The sequence below is a fragment of the Macrosteles quadrilineatus genome, unplaced genomic scaffold (assembly GCF_028750875.1).
Source record: "Macrosteles quadrilineatus isolate MER2022 unplaced genomic scaffold, UCM_ALF_1.0 Scaffold_3__2_contigs__length_128488019, whole genome shotgun sequence".
In the NCBI taxonomy this organism is placed as follows: Eukaryota; Metazoa; Arthropoda; class Insecta; order Hemiptera; family Cicadellidae; genus Macrosteles; species Macrosteles quadrilineatus.
The window spans coordinates 117,090,956-117,117,307 of record NW_026542596.1 but is presented as its reverse complement, the minus strand read 5'-3'; the positions used below and the strand labels follow the sequence as shown (position 1 = coordinate 117,117,307).

General features: G+C 34.0%; 1 protein-coding gene across 1 annotated transcript in view; it reads right to left on the bottom strand.

The window, feature by feature from the left end:
• Positions 1–26,352, bottom strand: part of LOC128990863 (proton-coupled amino acid transporter-like protein pathetic) — a 71,576-nt gene that overhangs the window by 26,406 nt on the left and 18,818 nt on the right. Inside the window, exons 2-4 of the mRNA XM_054413486.1 lie at positions 24,569–24,661; positions 12,407–12,508; positions 7,214–7,364 (exon numbers count right to left, since the gene is read on the bottom strand). Coding sequence (XP_054269461.1) covers positions 7,214–7,364; positions 12,407–12,508; positions 24,569–24,651 — 336 coding nt within the window. The 5' untranslated portion in view covers positions 24,652–24,661. The remainder of the gene's footprint in view (positions 1–7,213; positions 7,365–12,406; positions 12,509–24,568; positions 24,662–26,352) is intronic.

Genomic DNA, 26,352 nt, shown 5'->3' with positions numbered 1-26,352 from the left:
TCTTATGAAATATACAATAAAGATGCGAAAGTCGTATTTTAAATTTGTAACTCAATATAGTAAATCTATGAATGCTTTTAAGACATACAAAACTCCAAATATGTTTAGAAGGGGAATCTGTTAAAAGTAAAGCATGTAAATTGTCATTTATAATTAAGTTAATAATATTAAAGTTTAGTTGGTTGAATTAAAGTGATTTAAAGCCGGAACAGACAATAGTATTGCTTAGACAATGTCGAAATTAGCGTTGAAACGTGTTGTACCTACAAGTGAATTTATTTGTCACATAATGTCAAGCTCAAGGTTAAAAGTCTATGACAGTAAGTGACTTCATATGGGTGACATCAAGGTTAGAATTATCATGCAAATTATAAACATGGGAGAAAATAACGTGCAGAGAGTTAAATAATAGTCTCCATTACGAAGAGAATTTATATGGATTGTTTCATCATAACATAGTTTTATTTGGATTCCATGTTTTATTGTTAGTTAATTTGTTTCTAGATCTTAAAAACCTAATCCAGTTTTGGTGATATAATAAAGTGGTGGTGTTAATAAAATAAAAAATTATGAGTTTTACTGGTGAAATAAAGTAAATGTATCAATATAAATTAAATGTATGTAATTCCCCCTGAAACTTATCGCATAGTGAATTTCGCAGCTAGTAATATTTATTTTGACAAATAATTATACATATTTCAATTTAAGTTTGGTATTTTATCTACGATAGTATTAAAGTGCATGTATTATATTTTATAATACTGATTGATGTAGTATCGATGTTTTGGGCCTACCATAATTTGAAGTTTTTCTGCTGAATTCCACAGAGGTTTGGTTTAGCAAAAACAACACAGATTGTAAATTGTTTTTACTGAATACTGACTGCAAAGAGATTCAAAACAATAATCTTCCATTCAGGTAAAATAGAAGGTATGTCTCCCGAATCTTCATAAACATCTATTTCAGTACGTGGTCAAGGCAATATGTCCAACAATCCATATAATAGACACACGTACGCACAAGGCCTATGAAACTACAGAGCTCGGCCTCAAAGAATAACTTTCGACAATTTTGAAGGATTTATTATCACATTAATTTAGATTTTGACCTTGAGCCGCGGTCAAATTCCTCATGAAGGTCGGTGCAAGGAAAATCGGATTCCACTGATCTACATTCGGCCACATAAAACCATACATGTTTTATGTGTTTGAATTATCATGTGTTCGTTTTACAACCTAGCACACCTGGAGTTGCACACAGCTGGTTCGTAAAAGGCGAGTTAAACAGCTGATTGTAGACAATGGTGTCCGTCAGCTGTTATGCTTATCGACTCCTTGAACCGACATGGAAGGTTTCACTATGTCCTTTAGATCCGTAGATATACATGGGAAGGTTATGAGAATCAAAAATGGTGGACAGAAGTGACGAAAAGTGAAAAAGGGAGGATATTAATAGAGGCTAATTGTATCTTTAGGTCAGTTTGTAAAGTGGGGATGGTGATATTTTTGATACGGTACTTTGTAGGCCAATTACTAATAATCTGAATTAAATATTAATGTTCAATATACAGGGTGATTTGTACTCAGTGTGACAAAATTTGTTTGATGTAAGTACAAAGTAAATGAAGTGTGATGATGCATATCAAATGTTCCAAGTCTCAAAATTAGCGTCCCAAAAAAATATTTTATGTTTTTCAAAAATAACCATGCTTTTAAACTTAATACAGCGATTTCTCAATTACCTGTGTATGGATTTGAGTAGATAATGTCATTTTCGTGTTCTACATTAAATTTTGAACAAGAATAATATAAAATGACGGAGGATCAGTTGTAAAAACTCCATTGTAAATAGATTCAAAGATAAAAATTAAGATATTTGATAAAATTTTTAAAAACAATTTTCTATTACATTTTTCACACCCTGTATACAAGAAAGTGTCGGAATATGTTAAAAACTGCGCCATTTTATAAGCTTTCCAACCATATGCTACACTATTAAAGTTTATGTCTGCTTATGTACGCTTTAATGGTTTGAAGACTACAAAGCATGGCGTCTTTAACATTTAAAACATAGAAAGTCGGCAGGTATTAAGCAAAAGTTGTATTTTTGTTTCAGCTTGAACAGTAAAAACAGTAAAAAAGTTCCCTGTTTTCTGGTATTCAAACCACTAAAACAAACAAAAAAAAATATCTAAACCTCAATAGTGTAGCATATGGTTGGAAAGCTTATAAAATGGCGCAGTTTTTAACATATTCCGACACTTTCTTGTATACAGGGTGTGAAAAATGTAATAGACAATTGTTTTTAAAATTTTTATCAAACATCTTAATTTTTATCTTTGAATCTATTTACAATGGAGTTTTTACAACTGATCCTCCATCATTTTATATTATTCTTGTTCAAAATTTAATGTAGAACACGAAAATGACATTATCTACTCAAATCCATATACAGGTAATTGAGAAATCGCTGTATTAAGTTTAAAAACATGGTTATTTTTGAAAAACATAAAATAATTTTTTGGGAAACTAATTTTTTGACTTGGAACATTTGATATGCATCATCACACTTCATTTACTTTGTACTTACATCAAAAAAATTTTGTCACACTGAGTACAAATCACCCTGTATACAAATTACTAATATTTAGTAATTTGAAGACCTTTCCGCCCTGTTTGTAGCCAATCATATGATATAGTATACAGAAAATCATTAAAAATGTAAATAAAAAAAGCTTAAATAAAACCAGAATTAGTTAGTGCAACACTGTTTCATATTTATTAGCTTTTTACTGTACCAAACATTTGAATTTACTTTAAGGCCATGCAAGCATAGATAAACCATTATGTTTTATCTATGATACAAGACAGTAGCCAACCCTCCTAAATTCAGAATAGTCTATTTAAATTATTTAAAATATGTTTGAAAATATCACGGTTTTAGCTGCTTTTATATCAGACAAAACTACATACTTTTTTGTTCAAATCCAAGTGTTAAACAATCATTTGTTATTTTTGTTTAGTTTTAGTTTTTAGTTTGTTTTTTTTTTTTGCGAAAGATTCTTAACTTTTTGTCAATATAAAGTTAAGAATTAATCTCAAAGTAAAACGAAGCATCTTACGAAGTACAGGATATTTTTAGACAAGGTAATACCATAGATAAAACATAATAGTCGATTATCCATTTTTCAGAGTTTTTAATTTCAAGACGTTTTGAAATGTTCCTACTATACTATTAAATTGGACTTATCTTAACAAAATGCAAAAATACAACCTGATAGATTAATGTAGAATTAGTATTTTTCACTTGATAACGGGAGGAGTTTTCCCACCTCCAGAAACGTTGTGTAGTTAACACAAGACACGTTGGAAAAGTCCAATTTAATAATAGTAACATATACATTTCAGCACAAACAAGGTCTTTGTGGAATTGGATTATACTTTTTGGCCAGGACTTCCCCATAAACCTTGCCCAAGGCGAAGACAGCGACAACAATGAGTGAGAATGAGTTAAGCTGCCTACAGAGGATTACGAGGGATTAACGAGTTACGACGTCATAAAAGTCAACAATGATTACGGTAATCAGCAATCATCAGAGTGATAAATGACGTTCAACCTGTCACGCTGAAGAAAGTTGATGAAAGTGAATGATATAAGATGAAATTGATTAGATAAGTGATTGAAGATTTCATTACTGATAAGTTAGGATAGTAGTGTGAAATTATAAAAGTGTCCGCAAGGTTTGTTTGGTGCTTTATAAAGACAGTATAGGCTGAATAGTTTCATGATGAGATGTTATCGCTTTGAGTGAGTTATTATAGTCTGTTCCACGACAGTGTCAAATTTCTTCAAACACAATTTTAATCGTCAGATGGTTGCAAATTAATTTTTTAGAGGGAAATAGTAATGAATAATTTTACCTATATTTTATAATTTTTATTAGCAAGTAAAGCGAGGTCATTATAATAAGTATTTTTTATTATTTGAAATGAGCGATATATCGTTAAATAGGTTGAGTTCCATATTGCACTTTTAAGGATAAAGCCATTTCTGTTAAGGACAGAGGTGCAATGGACCAATTCTCATTAATTGTTTTCCGAACCAGCTGATTTTCATTGGCTAAACCACGCACCGATGACGAGTAACCATCAATCACAAATCTCAATATTACTTAGATGACGTCATCACCACGGCACGTACCTTACCGTGAAGAAATTCCAAGCAATACGGTAATTGATGCAAGCAAATCATTATAGCAACATAGTGATCCCGTGGTATGATGATGAAGGATGTAATAGAGCTATTAGAGTCGGCATCAATTGGATTCCGTTCTTCCATTTACACGTGAAACAGCCTTTAACAACTTGATGCTATGACTAGTGGAATGTGCCATGGATGATATGAGAACAAATATATGGCGTTAACATGTTTATGTATGTCTTGGATGTATGTAAGATTACAATAACATAATACATTATGTAGTTGATACATGTTTTGAAAGCATTAGAATCACAATTTGTATTTCCATTGACAATTTTTACGTTGAAATAGGGATTTTTATATGATTTGTAATCTTAGCATCAACCTGCTTCACTCAGTGACTTCCAAATCCGTGATATATTTGATGTATAGTTGATAAGGGTGAAAAGGATTATTTTCATCATATCTCTGTTATTTGCATTGTGAGTCCTATTATTTTCATTGCGTGCGTGATCTCTTGGAGGCATCTTAAAAAAGATACAAATACTAATCAAATATAAAATGAAAACAAAATCCAACGTAAGTCATTTTCTTCTTTACATATTATAAAAATAACATTACAACATTTTACTTGAATTCACTGTAACATCACCAACTCCAACTAAAGATAACCACATTTTCGTATGAATGTAAACAAAATTGTATCATGACCATAGATAAAACATACTGTTTTGATGTAAACAAATGTAAACTTGAAAAAGTTCAGGTGATTGAAAACAGAATTCAGCACAAACTACGAAGGGCTTAACGGGATATAATCCAAACCCACAAAAGTCGCATCTAGAGGATAAGAGCTTTAAATTGATACCCAATATGCCTATAAAAAAATTTTTAGGATTCTATTTGTTGCACACAAAAATAAAACAAATGATTTGAATAATATAGATGTTACTAAAGCTATCTTATATTACTAGTAGTTTCCAATAGGTAAACTAGTACCAAAGGTGAATTGGCCATAACTAATTACTTACTAGAACCTACGAATCTTGGTGCCAGCAATTGGCAATATACAAAAAAGAGACAAATATTACACCAATAAAGTGACTGAAAATTAATTAAACATTGTTTAAAGCATAAATAGCTGATTCAAGAATTTTAACAGGAATTTTATAGAATGAATTCTACACGAGCTAGTGACATCCAAGCTCCTAAAAAGATGATACTTAATATAGTATGATTTATATTTCAGTGTAATATTTGTAATTATTTATCAGTATGACAGAAATCTACATACATTATCAATTATTTAAGACGGTGTAGGGCTCAAGTGAGTTTACTTAGCAGGAAAATCTACGAAGAAACGTACACAATATAAAACCATAAAAACTATTGTTTAACTCTTTCTCCCAACACTAACATTAACTCACAAATTACCTATTGCGACAGACAGTGGTAAAACTCAAGAATTGACTTTCCAATTATAACCCTCAGCAAGAGCGTTGACAATGTTTGCGAAGGAAAATAAACAATATCTTCTAGGAAACGCAAGCAAGGCCTTGGGGCCAACAATGGACAGCTTGTGATTGTTAGCATTGTTGTGACCAAGGTCACACGTGAACATCACGTGACCTAGTCCGGTTGAATGACTTAACCATCAATCATAACTTTATTTTTGAAGAGTGGCCGTTTTGTTATGCAAATGTGCTGTCAGTTCTTCAGCTATTGCTCGGTAGAATATTTTTGTAAAGGTTAAAAATTACAAATGTTTCCAGCGGAAAAACAAATTATACGTACACATGTAAACTTAAGTATGTCTTATTTTGAAATGGTATTAGCAAAAGAGAATCGTATGAGACAGTTGTTTTTATTGTCCAAGCAAGTGGCATTTTTCATCTGACATTTAAAAACCATTAACGGAATCCGGCCCAAGCCCCTTACAATTGAATATAAGTGTTATATGATATTCGTACTCGAAGTTTGCTTTTTAAAATCTTTGTAAAACAAAGGAGTTTACAAGAAGAATAATGAATCCACATACTTTGTTTACTGAAACTATGCATAGAGATGTGATTGAGAAGGATCAAAACAATGCCTGAAAAGCCTATGAACACCAAAGAGCCCTACAAACATTTTCTGAAAGAGTCGTAGACGTTAGAAAACTCATTCGAAAAGCTAAACAAACTTCATCCTTGACACCTTTGACTACTCGTGGGTGCAAGAGAATGCTAAACTGAAAACATGAACAAGGAAAACCAGACAGTAAAGGTTCAAGGTCAAGGAATGAGAAATCCCAGGATCTGGTTCGGAAGTTGGTCCTGAACTTGCACAAGGAAACAAGACGACGATGGTTCAAGTCCAAGATAGGGGAACCCCAGGAGCAGGACGTGTGGTTCGTTCCTGGGTTCCGGTTTCTGACGTTCCGACAATTCACTACTCGGGAGAAGCGAAAAACCGGTGACGGGCAGCACTAGTTTTGTGACGTCATTTCTACGTCACTAGTGAGTACGTCATTATACTCACTCATACTTTAGACTTAAAACTGTTACTGTATACAGTCAATTTACGTAGACTTTCGTTCTTTTTCTTGGATATGTTTGAACCCAAGTTAATCCCTGTCTCATATGTGTTTGTAAGCAATACTTGCAAATACATCATCTGTATGCAATTAAGAAATTGTTTTATCATTTTGTGACTCAATACATAGAGTGTATTTGTCACGTAAGAACAAACTTTGAGCATAAAGCCACCTTATGACGGCCAATAGAGAAAAGATTCCTAATAAATATTTTCGGTATATAACAAAGTTGGGAAACATGTGATATAGTCCAACAACGTCTTCTTTTAGCACGTTTAGTATGTGCAAATTTTCGCTTCAGAGGCGATTACAGATGTTCTATATTGTTGCATACACATAGTAATCAATTTTAGATATTTTTGCGTCATCATAAGCTAAAAGTGTTATTATTGTCAACAGTTTGTACTTATTAACATTTTACAATCTGCGAGTACTTACCAGCATCTGAACGCAGTGGGTGCAGATGATGCCTACAATGATGGTTCCGATGACACCGAACCCGAGACCTCCGTTCTTGAAGGCGTTGGGCATCGCGAGGATGCCAGAGCCTAAACTGCTCTTCAGTAGATGCAGCAACGCACCGGTGTCTCTGGAAAAATATGTCTCAATAAATCTTTAACGAATGTATACTATCTTATTATGGTCAATAAAATCTTATTGTGGTATACAGAAATGGGTCGTGCGTCAATTGCGCCAAAGAGTTCCTTAATTGTGCCAAGCCCTCAAAGGGTCCCAACAGAATTTTCCTTAGTTGCGCCAAGCCCAAGTCAGGTCGGAGTAAGTTGCCGGCAAAAGGAATAAACTTGTTTACGTGTCATCCTAACCTAACCTAACTTAACCTAACCTAACCTGACATAACCTACTCAATTATACAGTGAAAGAGGGCCGCCACCTGTGGCCCAGTTAATGAACTTATCGGGTGGTTCCCTGGTGTAGTTGGCGCAATTCAGGAATACCCAACCACCTGACTCAGGTCAGTTGGTGCCATTAATGCCCACCCGCTCCAACTCTTTCCTCTTTTCCTCCTCCATGTTGCCGGAAATTGTGTTCCAAGGAGATAGGATAATAGCGTCGTTTGGTTTAGAAGTTCGAAAAATGCGATTTGGTCAAGATAAGCCAATTTAAACTAAGCATACTGGAAACTCTACTAAAGTGGCTCCCGATGAAAGACGAAAATGACTGATGAAAGACCCTCAATGACAAGTGACCCTTGATAATAATTAGTGTCCTTGATTTATACCACCCTTGATTAAATGTTATTGCAAACCTCGATAAGGGGTCGACCTCAATAACAAGTCGTATTTGACCCCAAGAGAGACTTGTTATCAAGGTATTTATTGTATAAGTGTATTATGATCGGGTTCGATCTCTGACGATTCTTTTTAATGGTCAGGGTCAGATTTTGAACATCAGGTATTACTCTTGACCATCAGACTTGGCTGTATGATGATTTTTTTATTACTAAGGAAGATGTAACATCCCAGTAACCATTGCAGTGTATGGTACTGAATGTATAAACAAGGGTCTATTACCTTCTAAAAACACTACTGGCGTGTTAAAACTTTTAAAATCGCATGCAGAAAACAAAGAAACAAATACAACTAAATCAATTGTACTTATTTCTGAGCCTTATTTTCTTTACACATTATTTTTCCAACTTCTTTTACAGACCTCAGGAAGTACAAATAAAACTTCTTGTTTGGCGGAAATGAGTCTTCAGAAGCAAGAACATCAAAGTAATGTGTTACTGTAATGAAGACATAATACTCGATCATAACACCTGGAGAACCGGACACGCAATGTAAGTGAATGTACGACAGGAGCGGATGTCCTTGGCTGGTTAGTCCTGTCTCAACACAAGACTTTAACTGTAGTCATAGGATAAAAGTAGTAACAGAATAAATCAGCCTTCATAGCTTTCCGAGGGTAAATAAATATGTAAAGGGTGTTTTAACGTAACCGAAATAACAAGTACAAAGACACTGTAGACAAAAGAAGCTCACATGTTGGTAGCTATGTCCTTTACTTCATTGCCGATCAGCTGTTGTACTGTTGCATTGTTTCTTATTCGGTTTAGTGTTACAGAGAATTTATTACGTTTTAGTTTGCTACAGATGCGGTTTCATTGAATTGTTAACAAGTATAAATAGTTTATTTTATACTGTCTCACATGGAAATATGATTTCATGTCTTTTTTGACAGAAAAATAATTATTTACTTTTACTGTACTTTGTCCTCTACAATACTCTTTAAGCTTGCCAAAACACCGTATTGAATTTCCTTCAAATGTTAATAAATTCTATTCTAGAGACTAAACCTTGTAGACAACAATGCAAGAAATAAAATCAGCTGGTCGGAATGAAGTAAACAGGGATACTAAAGCATGAGCTTGTGATCTTAAACAGTGTTTCTAGGTCCTAGTAATTTGGGTGAAAAATAATAACTGTCTTATCAGTTTTGTAAGTGTTGTTGAATTTACAGAAAGTACCTAAGTATAAATAGTTTAACACTTGGAAACTTATTTAAACTGTTAACTCACAAGACAGTTATAGTTAATATGGTGAGTGGTGATTGATTTCAAACGGACACTCCAATCATCATCATACCCAATTAATAGTCGAATGAGTTGTAACAAGAAATAGCTAAGCTATCCTTCAAAACTAAGGATAGCTTAGCACAACTGGCTTTGAAGCATGGTTTTAAAAAGCGTCAATTCGTACGTTTGATTTCCTCAGAATTTGTTTAAAATCGGAATAAATACCTACTTGGCTTTTTGTCACGTCCTAGGACGCTAGTTCTAGCCCGGGACTGTTTTAAACATTACTTCAGGCTAGTCCTAGAGGGTCGCGGCACTATCCTATCACATAGATAAAACCCATTGATGATTGGCCGGATTTGAACGCGGGACCTCGGACACCGAAGCCCCACGCTCTACAACTAGACCAGCTTGCTCGCTCCCCAAAATGTAACTGCTTGACTAACTACTAACGAATGCGAATGCACTATATTCTTTAGCTTCGGGGATTTTTAAACACGCCAATCGGTTCCTAATCTTATTAGTTTGTAACAGTAGGGATAGTAAATTTGAACACAGTACTTCAAAATCCCAACAAAAGTTGAACAGATCCAATAATGAGTGCTCAAATTTTAAAACGAATAAGATACATGGTTGGAAATTATGTTTTCTGAAGAAGCAATATTTTATTGCAAAAAAGAAGAGGAAATCGTCAACTATTAGCTCGCCAAATTCTAAACCGGAACTGAGATTTAGCAGTCGTGACAATCATTAAATTCGCATCATGCCCGGGGAGAAAACCCGGCAATCAGAAACAGAATTAAACGACGTTTTAAGCTACAAACTCGTTGCTTTCACTCTTCACTACTGGGTTTGTTGTAACAAAGTTTGTTCTTAACTGTTTCCTGTTGGGTAATTAACCATGCTCATTGTAGCTTCTTCGTACAACTGGCGTAAAACGTTATAGTCGTACTTTGTAACTTTTTTTCAATCTATAAATGCAAAGTAAAATACGAAAAAGGGATTTTGTTCCTGATAAAGTTTGTCGGAGATTTAAAATTCGAATTTAAGATTCGGAGTTTTGGATTCAAACGCAGATGTGTACATACAATATTAGTATGTTAACTATTGTAATAGGCATTTGATTTTACATTTAGGAAATGCATTTGATTTTAGCATAACACCATCACCTCTTTTGTCCTTTTTATAAAAGTGGTTTTCATCACTAGGAGCGAAAGTGACTCTTTTTGGTACGCAATGGCAATACGATACTACAGTAGTACCAAAAAGACATTTTCGCTTTAATACTTTAATACTTTAATACTTTATAGTGAAATGGCGACCATACAAAGTAGGTATTTTAAGCCAAGTATGATTGGAGATGAGTGTAAGATGAGTGGCGCGATCTTGTAGCCTTGTTAGCGCTCCGTGTGATGAACAACTATTTTCATCATAGTGTGGAAATAACCTTATAATCGTTACAAAATTGGACCGCATAACTTGAGGCTATACAAAGTAGTCTTCAATGTTTACATTTCTGTTGTTTACAAACATAGCTTTAAATATCGTGTGATTAGTACCGTTTTCATAATGCACTGATCAAATTTTGAGGTAAGCGAACCGAAAAATTTGCCATATGTTTTTTCTACTATCTACTTCAAGTTATCCGAAAACTATGAATTTGCGCACGATAGAGAACTAATCGAAGCATAATGAAAAATCGATTGGAATAGTTCAACAGTGTTAGGAATCGAAGATGCTTATACGATTAAAAATTTAGAAATGTTTCCGGTTTTACAATATTCAAAACCAGTTTACACGATAATTTAGAAAAATAATTTACCTACCCAGAACTACAATATGCATTCATGTTTTTGTCTCAGCGTCTTCATCGGTTATTTAAATACATTTTGACAAATGGTATGGATAATCGTAATAAACAGGCAAGGGGCCCGATTGAGTTTTTAAAATTAATAAAGTACAAATTTTACCGTTTTCTATAGCTACCGTAAATAACACCTCTTAGTATTTTAAACCCATCGCAAAGCTAAAAGTTTTCATAAAAAACCGCACTACACAACTATTCAGCAAAGACCCAATAATGCACTTGTAGTACTAAATAAATCTCCTTGGTACAATAACACTTTAATTAGTTGTTAAGTCATATGAAAAACAAAGAGGTATCATATTTCACTTATAGGAAAGTGGTCCAAGAGCTAAGAGCCCCCGATTCAAGAGGACGAACTCACTTATGTAAATCACTTTTGATGATTGACGAGTGAGATGGGGATATTCTGATCCAGCAAAATCCAGTTGCATCCAGTTAGAGGAGGTCCTGCAGGCTTAGTTTGCCTATGGTACTTTCTAAATGTTTAGTGTTTCACCTTTATGTCAAACTGTTTTTCTTGTTGGAGTAGTCAAAGTTTACAGAAGACTTGGCCAACGAGAGGGCCAATGATGTAGTTGTTGTCAAATGATGTAGTTAAGAAGAAAAAAATGGTTGATGTGAATTCGGTTCTGAGAATAGAGGGAGAAACTATTGTCTAATTTGTAAGAAATCGCCTTTAAATCTCTTAGGAATATATTTATTTCGCACAAAACAATTAGAAACAGTTTCGTTTTTGTCTAAACTGTCTTTGTGCAATTTACCTAAACGCAAAACTCTCCGTTTCTGTCTTTAAAAATAAAGCCTGATCATTCTAAATTATTTAATTTCAGCCATATTTTCTTTGACATGTTTTGAAAATGCAAAAACACTGATGTTACCAAAATTCCAAAATAGTATCCAATAGTGTTTAGAAGACAATTAGGTACTAAGGTAGTACGGTTCTACCCTCACCATCAAACCACAATAACCGTTAATGTATGATTTATCAATATATGATCAAACCACAAACCGTCCATTTAAATGGTGTATTACATAGGTGCATATTTAAATTACCAAAATAGAAACAAATGTTATTGAAATCTCAGGAAAACCAGTCTCTGTTAAATGTATCCTTGCTCGAAAAGTTAATTCCCCTCTTTTTATGAATTCCTACATTAATTTCCAGACTTTTTAATAATTTGGTCATGTTGTCGGATTACAATTTAATTTATAACTAGCATATACTTACGGAGTAGCATGGGTCATGTCTCTATTGGAGAATGGGTCGTACATGTCTGGATTAAGTTTGGAGGATTTGAGTGCCTTGCCATTGCTGTCCGTTAGTTTTTGCCTGAAACAGAAAAATACAAATTAGCATCAAATATTCATATTCAAAGTTAGTAAATTGCACTAGGCTATCAAAGTATTATTTGTTGTCTGAATAATAAAATTCCAATTATAAAGGAATCAAACTTTTTTAACCTTAAATGAGTTTTGTAACTAGCCTATGTAAAAAAATAGTCAAATTAAAGATATTAATTTTTTTTCTTATGCGTCTGATTTAAAGTACTATAAGCTAATTCGTTGACTTTGAGTACTTTTGCAAAGGTTTAATGTAAAAACTACAGCTTTCTTTTCAAAGTACTTTTTAACTGCCTATGCCTACTCCATTCAATGGTGTAGTAATAATTATTAATCTTAGAATTATCATATAGACAATACTCGTAGTGTATATATATATAACTAGATATCAAATTCCTATTTGAAAGGTGTGACCATATAGAATGTGCAATGAAATCGATGAAAATTAGTCATTTCTGTTAAATACGCCACCTTTTTAACCTAACCCCCTAAGAAAGATAATCATTGTGGACTGCAGCATTTGTGGGTTATGCTGTATCAACAACTAACTATCTCAATAACATAAAGGGAAAAATATAATCTTAGACGTTTTGGCTCATTCAACTATGCTGTTATAAACACAAATTGTTTACAGCTAGCAACATTTAGATAGCATTTCTACTTCAGTATCCAAAAGTTAAAGAATAAAGCACTTCAAAGACATTGTGAGGCTATCTCACTAGCCATGAAAAGTTCCAAATCACGCCCAAAAGGTATAAACGCTTAAATTACTCTTGTAGGAGAGAACCAATTACCCTTGCAGGCGGACCAATTTGGAAATCGCCTTTGGACGCCCTTCGCAAAGCCCCGAATTACACGATCACGACTGAAAGGATTTTATTTTTGCATTTGGGCAATGGTACACGCCTCACTCCCTGACCTAGATATAACAGGCTAATCACATGTGTAGGAATGTGTAGCCGCAAAACAGCGAGGGGCCCAAGGCACAACCTTGTGGGTTGCATCAGTTTCCTTTCATTGTGCTTTACTGTCAATCAACCAATCAACAATGCTTCCTCGACAATAGGAAGCACCTTGGATTGCGATAGTTATTGGTATAATTTATATCTACTGTCTGTCCAGCTGGTTTCACTACAGTAGTTTGTTAGGAAATAAGAGGAAGGTTCCTAAATTGAATGAGTTTTACAATGGTATGGTTAGATAGTAAAATAACCCCTGATTTGCTATATGGTTTAGTTTTACAAATGCAAATTTTGCAAAATTATCCCATGAATCCACGAACGATACACAATTTTACTATAATTACTGAAATGTTAGTACACGACCAGTGCAGAGTGCATATTTCGATGTTACAAGTATAAAAGTTTTTGGTTAATCATTTATTTATAACCATGCATATTTTCAAAAATACACAACTTGATAGTCTCCAAACACAAATTTCTCTTCTGTAGTAAATGCCTGAACCAATTTCAAAACTAAATCAGCCTTCCCTTTTATAATTTAAATATTTAAAAGGCAAGGATTCTACGTAAACGTGTTTCGATCGTTAAAATCGCATATTGTTTACATAATCTCCAACACATCCACAAAACCCTTCACAATATCATAGTATCTTTATCCAATATTTTAGAAAATCCTAAATTACGACCTGTGCTAACACTATCATGACAATAATGTTGTATACATATTTTCTTATGCCTCTTTTCTCTTTGGTGCAACAAACCGTCCCTTTGTTTCTGTTATGCCACTTTAACATCCACACCTCTTTAAAATGTTCCTCTCACCTTTGTACGAGTGTTTTACTAACTGTATCTCTCTTACTTATGTTCATCTAATGCTGTAATTTCACATCATCGCGTTTAATTCATGCTTCAAATGTTTCACAATTCAACAAAGATCACTGATCATTTTCCTGTTCTGGATATGACATCCTGGACTAGTATCCGCCATGTTGACATCTGTTTTGTTTTCCAGGAACACATTCTGGTTCAGCTCTTACAACGTTCTTCGCATTCCCGCTATTGTCTCAAACAAGTGGTGATTATGGTTGAGTTTTGCTGTTTACGCTTTACCTCTGTGTTCTCAACGTATACATTGAACTACGCTGTTGATGGAGACACCAGTAGCTGCTAGTGAAACAGCAGCTTTTCATCCTTGGGAGTTCCAGAATACGCCTAAGAACATCAGTTTAAAGGGTTGATGATTACAGGATGTTTTACAGTGTTGCCAACTTGTTTTGATGCATACCCGTATTTCGTGACTAATAGAGGCCCACTATTTTGTGTTATTTGGTTAAAATACTGGAGTGCGGGAAAGTAAAATGAGTGCGACAAATTGAAATGAGTGCGGGAAAGTAACTATGCAGGAATCAGTTACTTTGCGTACTATAATCAGTGCAAGAAGGCCCGCGTTGTCAGGTACAATGGTACGTGTAGTAAATGAATGAGTCACCGTAGGATTCCGAATGGAAAAAAGCAGTTGTACGAATAAATACCTTATTTATTTATGACAAGTTAATTCAGTTTAATCTTATTACGTTTTACATGTCAATGAGAGAGATACCAGTAAGAAGTAATGAGAGGGTTACACCATGGTAATATCCAGAAAAGTCACCCTAGAAGTGGTGGAGAGAATTATGCAAAAGTTTTTGACATGTAATGTTTTATACACCAAAAAGCCGACGATAAAAGGATAAAAGTTTAGTAAATATTTTCGATATTTTAACTGACAAGCTAATTAGTGAAAACCTACTGCTTAGTTTTGTCAACAACGAGTGATATTTACTGTTACGAAATAACACGTCAACTGCGCCCTTAGTAATCTGAGTTATGATCAAATATAGGAAATTGTCGAAACAGTCTGTCACCAGGCAATAACATAGACTAACTAATAACAAGTTAGCAGACTCATCCCATTGTAAATTTTGATGCTCGTTTATCGTGTCTAGTTCATGTCCGGTGACACTGATTGCTATTGTTGATTAAATTTAGTTTTTAATTATTTTAGGGTTAATTTCATGATTTGGGCTTTACTGTTTGGTTATATGTACAGGGTGATTTTTAAATGAGTCCCCCCCCAACTTTTTTCTACATTTCTTAAGATATCAACTCCGGACCACGTCAGATCATTGTAGAGTAGTAAGTACTTCATTTTTTTCTGGGTATAAATTTTTAGCCGCCATCTTGGATCCGCCATATTGGATACAAAGTTTTTTTTCAAATGTAAAGGTAGGGTTGTGACCCATTATTCCAAACAGGAATTTTACGCTGATTACAATGCCGCAAATAGTTTCTAAAAATCTTGATCTGTTCTAAAGTTATAAGGACTTTTAATAACTTTATTTTTAGCCCATTTTAACATTGTGCATTTACAAACTAAGACCTTAATCTCAAAATAGTGCTAGATAAAGATAAGTATACACCACCATTCATTGTCGACCTATTTTCACTTGGTTATGACGGATGTATTTTTTTCGGCCACCATCTTGGATCCGCCATTTTGAAATGTGACAAATTAATTTTAATATGAAGGTGGTGTTGTGACCCATCATTTTGGACTACTTTTTTATGCTGAACTCAATGCCGCAATAAGTTTTTCATTTGCAAGTTTAGTTGTTGAATTATTGAAATGTTAAATTAGATCATTTTAATATTTCATCAAGAAAGCTTGATAACCAAAAACGGATTGCGGCATTGAGTTCAACATAAAAAAGTAGTTGAAAATGATGGGTCACAACACCACCTTCATATTTAAATTAATTTGTCACATTTCAAAATGGCGGATCCAAGATGGCGGCCGAAAAAAATACATCCGTCATAACCAAGTGAAAATAGGTCGACAATGAATGGTGGTGTATACTTATCTTTATCTAGCACTATTTTGAGATTATAGTCTTAGTTTGTAAATGCACAATGCTAAAATGCGCTAAAAATAAAGTTATAAGAAGTCCTTATAACTTTAGAACGGATCAAGATTTTTAAAAACTATTTGCGACATTGTAATCAGCGTAAAATTATGGTTTGGATTAATGGGTCACAACCCTACCTTTACATTTGAAAAAAAACTTTGTATCCAATATGGCGGATCCAAGATGGCGGCCAAAAATTTATACCCAGTCAAAATGTAGTACTTACTACTTTACAATGATCTGACGTGGTCCGGAGTTGATATCTTAAGAAAGAGTGTAGGAGTTTTGCCAACGGGTATCAGGTAGAAAGGGTCCCCATCCGCGAATTCCTCATACTGCGGAGTTTTGCCAACGGTTGGGGGTTGGCGCGAGAGGGGGATGGAAGAGAGAGAGATTACACGTGACCGTGAGGGTGGCTTCCGCTAGGGGTGGACAAACCATGCAGGATGCTGACTGTGTTCAAAGGAATGCAGTTATGCACCTCTGACTGAGAAAGGAAATGTATTGAATTTTTGAGCCAGGAAGCACTCTTGACACACTGTTTCTTGTGTAAAGGACGTGTGATTGTTAAGTGTATCCGCCTTATCCGTAAAATGAAAACGCACATATTCCGTAATAACATCTTCCAGGATACGCTATTTAAAATATGTATATGTTTTAATATTTACATACATTTAACTGTGGATTCAAATGGTTAGATTCAGAAAACTAATATAATAGTTGGTACAACCATAGTAGCTGCTGTACTAATTTTGGCCTTGGCCGCATTGCGTAAAATGGTACTTTCCTGTTAACGGGAACATTCATTATTATCGATGATTTCTTTCCGATACATCGATATTCTATTTTTGATCCGATAATGAACGAGATGTCAGCTGACAACTACGATAGGTAAATATTGTTCAGTATCAACAAACAATTTAAAAATATTATATTGAAATTAAAATGTTCTAAACGAACCTTACCTAACCAACCAAACTTGCTGTAAAATTTCCAAATTCCGTTTCATATTACTCACATGCCTTTTCTGTTATCAAACGACATTTTAAAAGATACAGCAAACCCAGCAAGTTTGGTTGGTTATATTAGTAGAACAGTTTTACTTATTTATGTTTTGCCTAAACAAGATCAGTTGTCAATTTGTAATTTAAATGTGTTTGAAGATATTAAAACAGAAGGTAAGGATCGTAAAGGAAAACAAAATTATCGATATATTGAAAGAAATCAGATCGATAATAATGAATGTTCCCTTTAACAGGAAAGTACCCGTAAAATAGTTTAAAATAAACATTTAACAGTGGCCACATTAATTAATTATTTTGCATTAGCAAAATACAGTAAAAATACGGTTAATAGTAAATACGGTTGGTTTACATAACCGTAACAGAATGCAATCATTTAACGTTGAATGCAAACTTCATTAGTGACGTTTTTTTTATATTTTCTAAGTCACGTGCGAGACAACTGCTAACTTCAGTAGATAGAAGTTTCCAGATTGTTTATAACTGTTAATTTTTATGCGTGTATATTATACAGGATGTGTATAAAAACTCCCTGGAAAAATGTTGTCCACTTGTGTTTTATGTCAATAAAAAACATATATAAAAACATGGGTCTAAAATGGCTAATTTTCTGCATGTCGGTTTGTTTGTTATTTTTATTTAATTCCTCTTAACTTTTAAACTATTATTGGAATCAACTTTAAAGTCGATCAATGTATGAATACTAACAGGATCTTACTTTTTGTTGACTACCACATGTATACGTTCAAGCAATTCAAAATGGCGGTCATTGAGAAATTTAAAATCGGAAACAGCATAGTTTTACAAAACATCAACTCTTTACCCTTGTAATATTTGTTTAACTTACACAGTATATGTTCCGTACCTACTTATAATTCTTAATTTTTAATACCAACAAATATTTAATAGTACATTGCTTATAAGCTACATTGTTGTAACCATCTATCTTCTATATATTAATACATAGGCAAGCATCTTTCTTTAAAACCTTTTTTCTTAGCTCGTGTGCATCGCAGAGAAAATCTACTCATACTGTTAGAAAGATATTTTCCTGTAGATGTGCAGAATGCCTTTAAAGATTCAAAGCGTTGGGATGTTTTATTGTTTGATTTTACGGCTTGGATATGTTCTTTGAATCTGTATGAAAATGTTCTTCCAGTCTGACCAATGTAGAATTTGGGACAATTTAGACATTTAATTTTGTATATTACAGATTTTTCATATTTGTTAATTGTTTGTGGGTTCTTGTTTGATAGTTTATTAATTAAATCGAATGCGTTGTTTCTAGATCTATAGCTAATTTTGAATTTAGATGCTTGAAATGTTTTCCTGATTGGTTTGTTTAATACCGAACTGTACGGAAGACAAATAAACTCCTTCTTCTCTTCTATGTTTAAATTTTGGGTTTTCTTATTTTTGATCTTCTTGATTAATTTGTCTATTAAACTATCCTTGTATCCATTTTTTGTAGGTAAGGCTTTTATAATAGATTTTTCCAAATTGTAATCATTTTCATTTAAAGGTACTCTTAACATTCTGTGTACCATAGAGTTGAAGCTTGCCATTTTATGTTGCCATGGTGAATTTGAGTCAGCAGGAATAACAAGATCTGTTTGTGTGGCTGTTCTATAAATTTTAAAATAATGTTTCTCATTGTTTTTTCCAATTGTTAAGTCGAGAAAATTGATTTCATCTCTTTGTATTTCCATTGTGAATTTTATTTTCTTAGATATTGTGTTTATTATTTAAGGTACTTGTAAGTATAATATTTTTATAACAAGTTTTTTTTTCAAAGCTACCCTACCTTCTTACCTAATTGCTGTTGGAATTAAAATAATGTAAATAATATGAACCATTTAAAATTTCTATATATTTATAGTAGAGCACCCGTTGTGACTTCGCCCATGATCAAGTAGAATGTTCAAATCAAAAAGTTAGTTCTTTCATTCTGCTCTAAAAGCAAATTTGATCATTATTTATTTAACTTTTAAAGTAATTAGGCCTATCTATTATAAGTGTTTGTATTTTCCAATATAATTTGATTCAGTCGCAAACATAAAATCTTGGGCAATATCATAAACAAGCTTACTTTTTCAATACTACTTCAAAATAAAAATGATAATGCAGTACTGTTTTTGATTCTGACAAAGAGGGGAGTTTAGTAGATTTTCAAGATTAATAGGCTAAGTAAGGTCACTAGAAAAAATCGAATTAGCTAGTGCGATTTTTTTATGACTGTTATATAACATATTCCACTACTGTTATTTGCCATCCTAATGCTACCAATTTAAATAAAATTCAAATACCCCTGCTGCAGAAAATCTGTATACTCAGCGAATTTTGAATGCTTGATTAAACTAACAATAAGGCTAAATACCAATTTCTAAATTTTGCTCGTTGCCCACAAAGATAACAGGGATATGAGTATGCTGCTACGTGAACTCACAAAAATACGTGGTTGTATTGAGTATGTTGGATAGGATTTCTGCTACGAGGACCTTCTGGGATTTGTAAGCGAATATTGGATAAATCTCAACTAAACGAAGCCATAGCCTATATATATTTTTATTTCATTTGATTTGATACACAAAATGTTATTAATATATGGGAAAACGCGAGATATAACTGCAAGCCTTAAATAATTATATAAATAATAAAAGCGTTATCTCAGCATGAAAACAGGATTTTAGACACAACTCTTGTCAAATATAGCAACGTCTTAGAGCTAATTTATTTGTTTAGGTGAACTTAATGGTGTAAATATAAATTGAATTATTTTTATTATTTAAGGCGAAGAGTTTAAGAACATTTTTGGTGCATCTAAAAAATAAGACGCTTAAAGACACGTGTACTACTATGCTTGAGTATGCTACTAAAAAGTTGAAAATTACTGTATAAGAAGACATTAATTTACAAGGATAAATACTCAACTCATTAGGGGACATATGTACGTTTTCCTGTTATGAGAAAGATGGATGCTCTTTAATAATCACTCCAAGAATCGATGTGTCATGAGTGCTCCTGACTCAAAAATCTTATACATTTCCTCCCAATGCGACTGCATTCCTATGAACGCAGTGATCACCCTGGTCGTCAACCCCAAGCGTAGACAACCCTGACAATCGCTCTCTCTCCCTCCCTCACACTCTCTTTCTCCCGCCCCCACCGTTGGCAAATCTCCGCACCAAGAGGTGGCCGACGGCATCCCCCCCATCTACCTGACACCCGTTGGCAAAACTCCGGTTCCCCTTAAGAAATGTAGAAAAAAGTAGGGGGGAAACTCATTTAAAACTCACCCTGTATAACTAGTGGATGAGTTATTTTTTATGGTTAGATCGTTTGGTTTGACTATACAAGGTTTTAAATTACTAAAATAACAAGAAACAAAATTCTAAACAAAAGACAACCCCTAGTGCACCAGACAGAACCAACAATAAAATTGGGTTCAGCTGTTCCAGCAGGATGATACATCTACTAAAGGAGTGTATTTTGTGGTCATAAGGTGACTCCAATGATTAGATAGTTCAATAACTTACCAACTGTTTCAGTTATCAGTCCAAAACAATTCCGCTTACTTTGATTAATTAAAAATTTATTCCAACAGCTATAAAAACAAGGCTATACAAAGCTGTTAACATTTTGCTAATATTCTTGATAGCATTTTAAGAATTTAGTCCAATGGTATTCTTCCATTTAGTTTAAATCACATCTCTCAAGTTTTACGCTACAACTGTAGGAGAATCGAAAAAAGCCTTTTACCTGGTTACCCTACACAAAAGTTTAAAATATTTGTATTCTATTAGTTGGATACCACAAAACACATTACAACCTGCTTATAAACAAGGTACACATGAGTATCTAGAGTAGTACAGTAATTTTCAACTTTTTAAGTAATTGTGTTCCTGTAGATTTGTACTACAGGCATAAAGCTAGGTTTACATCCATCCATATCAACTGCAATTAATATTGACAAATGTAATTAACCCTAAAATATCATCCAATCAATAAGATACAAATCTTACCGAGGATATATACACTCTACTAAACAATGAAGGTTGGAATGCAATGAAGGTAGTCAGGTACATATTGACCTAGTCACGATTAAAGCAATTGTAGCACGAATTGCCACACCATTTTAAGTTGCCAATAATGCCAATGATTGGAAAAAGGTAATTAATTGGTTTGCAATTTTGGCTTTTTTTGTAAAACAGCCATAAGTGAATCACTTGTATGGTCTGTGGAGTTGATTGGTGTTGATTAGCGTTGATTGGTGTTGATTGGTGTAGTTTGAAAATATTTAGCTCTATTTTGGTAAGCGGATTGTCTCAATTAACTAATTTAGCAATGTTTTCTGACGCAATACACAGTTAACAGTGATTGATTGATCGCGCGTTCTAAGGTAAACTACGCTTACAATTTTACTCTATTTTCTTATCAGTGGTTTTACGAATTGGTCACCAATTAACAGGTTGATTCAAATAGGCATTTAACTCCTTTTTGGAAAGTGGATTGAAACAAATTAGCATTATTAGTCTCATTTGTATTGAATTTTCCTAGTGAAAAATATACAGCACGGGTTGGTTTATCTTTAATGCTCTGGTAAACTTTACTTCTAATTCTACTCTTTCACCTGGAATTCTTGGTGGTAATTTCATAAAATAGCTAATAAAAACCGATTACTTTAATTGCTCATTGTAGAAAAATATATACTGTTTTCCTTTACTCAGATAGATTATGTTCTTTGTAATCTATGTCCTCTAAATTTTTTCATTCGAGTATAAAAACTTTGGAGTTGATGAAAGAAAGAGTGCTCGTCTTATAAAGAGTAGGTCAAAACGATTCAACTTGGGTCTAACAAACAGAGAAGGGTTGCAAACGGTAAACATGAACAACAACAAAAATAATTTGATGATATTAGCTGGGAATATTTTCTACCACATAATTTAATTTATACTTTCGTTTATTGAATGAAAATTATTAAAACCCACAAACTGCCACCAAATAAAAACCCATTAACTCCAGGCTTCGATTAGAAACATAAAATAAAACAAGATAAAATGCCAAATCGTAAAATATTTATCTCTTACACCAGCTTTTCAGCCGTAATCAACTCCAAATCCGACGAACGAGATAAACAGCTCAACCGGTTGCAAATCGAAGAACTGGTCCAGTGGCGCTCTCACTAACCTGAATGATTTGCAAATTCAGCGACTGACATTGACATGAAATTCGCACTGCAAAGCTTCATAGCAATTAGAGCTGCTTGTCTTTAAAAGCAATCAGCGGCCTCTTCAGCGCGAACTTTCTCACGTGGCGTCGAGGAAGTGACTTAAACGCTGGATGATGTTGAAGTCGCAGTTTTGAGAAAAACTATTTACATTGCGCGTCGATTTTATAAATATTTATATACCTACAGGGTGTTTTTTAACGCGCAATCCAAATTAAAAGCATTATGAAGCACATTTTAAATACAAAACACCCCCGCAGCAGCAAACCTGCAGACTAAGCGAATTTCCATTTGCCTGATTGGATTTACACTAAAACGTCTCCTTAAAGATATCACATTTATTCCCTATTTAAATATAATTAGTTTAACGAGTAGGCCTACTTAGGTTTGCTGCAGCATGGAGGGTAAAAAGTGTTTTTTTATGTTAATAGTTTAAGAAATGAATGTATTTTCCAAATTTGACAAGCAAACTACAACAATTGACTTATTCTCCCAAAAATAACATGGGAATTTTAAATTTACAATTTTTTGAATTTTCTCCGTAACCATCAGGCGCATTATAACGCTTCAATATACTATAAATTATTTGTTTTTTTTAAGCTCTATAAAATGGTTTGAAAAGAAATTGTGAAATGTTGTGTTTTTAGGGTCAAAAAGGGGAAACCCCTATTTTTACTCCATGAGACCCCCATAAACCCCTATTAACCATAGTCCAGTCATGCTGGTTAGTAAACGCGTTCGAATTAATGTAGGTTTACACGTTTATACAAAGTTTCATCAAAATCGGATCATTTTTGCTCGAGTTATCGTGCTAACGGAGACATGAATTTGAACGGATGGTGTTTTTTGGCCTCTATGGACCTCAAAACGAAAAAGTAAATCGGTCCCGGGTCTAGGTCTTACCATATGAGTATTACGGTAATAGCTTATTCCCTATATGGGAAATTCGCTAAACAACCTTATATTTTGGTATCCCTGTTTTCTTTACTTCATTGCCGATCACCTGATATGCGTCGTTGCATAGTTATCTAAAGGGTTTTAGTTTTTTCGGGAATTCATAGTGAATAAGACACAACATGGTGTGTCCCCAATCTCGAAGAGTTGGAGTAATACCTTTAAGTAAATCATTGATTCTATGACAAGAAAGGTTTGAAATTGAGTTTCCAGATGTGATTTCAGTACCTAATAAATCAACTAATAATAATTGACATAACAAACTCAAGGGTACAGGATACGAATTTAAGGAAAACTTAAATCCCTAGATTTAAGTTAAAAGCAAATAAGACAAATATAAATTCGCTCAGTCTGCAGGTTTGCTGTGACGGGGGTGTTCCTTATGTTCCTTAAACTTTTACTATTATTAACATATACAATTTTTTAAGGAAACCGATTCCGTCGTTTTATCAATTATTTACTTTCAACCTGCAACGTACGAAACTCTTCGAGATTGTGGAAACGCCATATTAGCCTACGTCTTTTGACAATACATTACTAGTAACACTGAACCTCATATATAACTGTGCAACTATGTGTTAGCGGGTGATCGCAAATGAAGTAATAAAAACAGGGATACCAATGTATAAGGTTGATTTGTCATTAAAATGTGCCTCACAGTACCTTTAATTTGGGTTGCACGGTAAAAAAAAAAAAAAAAAAAACACCCTGTATAACACTGTAAGCTGATGCTGGTATTTTTTAAATAGATTTGTGATAAAGCTTCGATCTTCAAGAATTTTTATGTACAGTTCCAAACGCATTAAATAGTAATTTCCATTGCTGGGGGTTCTGAAGAGTCGTCATCAACACATACACACATTTACGGAACACCAGGGCTTACCGTCTCCTCACACGTAAACTAACGTAGATTAAAATAAATATATCAAATATACTCACGTTGATGAAGTGTTGAAGGGTTCATGATTCAGGCTGAGCACCGACTGGTTCTTCTTATCTATCACAAACCCTGGGTTGTCCATGGTGAGGGATCTGGAAAAAAGTTGAACGGTCAAAACAAAATAAAAATCACAAAAAAATGAACTTTTGAACAATACAGTCCAAAGTACACTAATATGGTTAATATGTAACCGACTTTTTACTAGAGGAGGTAACCAAAAAGGTTTAAACTTATTCCATTCTTATCATCATCGAAGTGCTGTCAATTAACTTTTTTGGGCTATTAACCAATTTTTCAAACAGATTTTTTAAAACATTCAGTAACTTTTGTGTCATATAGATAACAGATGTGAAAGACCAGTGACCAAAAGTAGTTCCTTAGAGAAGTCGCAAACTATGGAGCAAATTGACACAGAATGCTGCCTTAACATATTCTGGAGGACTGGGTAGTCTCCATAATACGGCATCAAGTGAGACGGTCCAAATTGCTTAACATTTCAGGCTTGGCCCTGTGAAGGAAGATAATGTTTACACTCATACCACATATTGTACGGATTTATAAACCACTATAGTTTTGAAATAGTAAAAGACCCTAAAACTCTAACAATTTTAGCATTGATATGTAAAAAACATTTATAAGTTTTCTCATCGTCATTTCTTTTTTACAGTATGAGTAAATCTACCATTAAATGTTAAATAACTTAAATGAAATGTGTTAGAAATGTGTGTTGAAATGTGTTCTTAAGTTTATGTGTTGGCTTGTGTTAAGGACGCTAGGTTCTAGCCCGGAATTGTTTTACACATTACATCAGGCTAGTCCTAGAGGATTGTGGAATTTCCAAATGGATAAATTCTATTGGTTAATGGTGAATTGGTGATTGGCGGGATTTGAACCCGGGTCCTCGGGTACCGAAGCTTCGCGCTCTATCTCTTAACCAGCTCGCTCCGCAAGATAACATTAGTGAACAAGATGACAGTTGGAGACAAATAATCAATTTTCTCATCTTATCTTCGCTTATTTCCGTTACTTTTTTTAAGATTTGTGAATACATTTAGAGAGCTTTAAGTTGAGTATAAGGGTATGAGTAAATAGACACAGTTTGAAGAGTTTACAAACCATACAACTTGGGGATATTTCCAGTCATAAACTGAATCCTATTAACAAGGTGGAGACTACAGATGATTTATTCAGAGCTGTTGTTGATGACTATGTCAGTTACCCGGAGTCTTAGCAGGACATAAATCATGCTTAACCATAAACGAACATTTATGAAGCTGTACTGTAAACAATGATCAGCAGAAAACACTTAGCTACGCAACAAAACGTTCTGAACTTTGAAATACTGGTGTGACAATTCTGTAAATGTATAGGAAGGTTATATCATATCATAGACAAATAGAAACAAATATAGACCGTCAGCGGTGCTGATGTTAGCATAAGTTCTGGCGTCCACCGCTGGGAGCACCGTGTAGTTGCGGCGCACAAGATACGCAACTTCACGGCGCTCCCAGTGGTTTGACGCCAGAACTAATGATAACCGCAGCACTGCTGACGGTCTATATTTAATTTTATTTGTCTATGATCATATCGTAAAGAAAAATAAAGTACATTAGAAGCTACATTGATTCCCAAAGTAGCATCAACCGAACTATGAGATGGTTTGCTTTTGGTAGTTCGTTGCTCGGACCTGTAGAGTGAGGTATACGGGTTCGATTCCCGGGATTGACTAGTGGAGCTTTACCGTTTACTACCACTGTAACATTTAACACAGAGCTCAAATGAG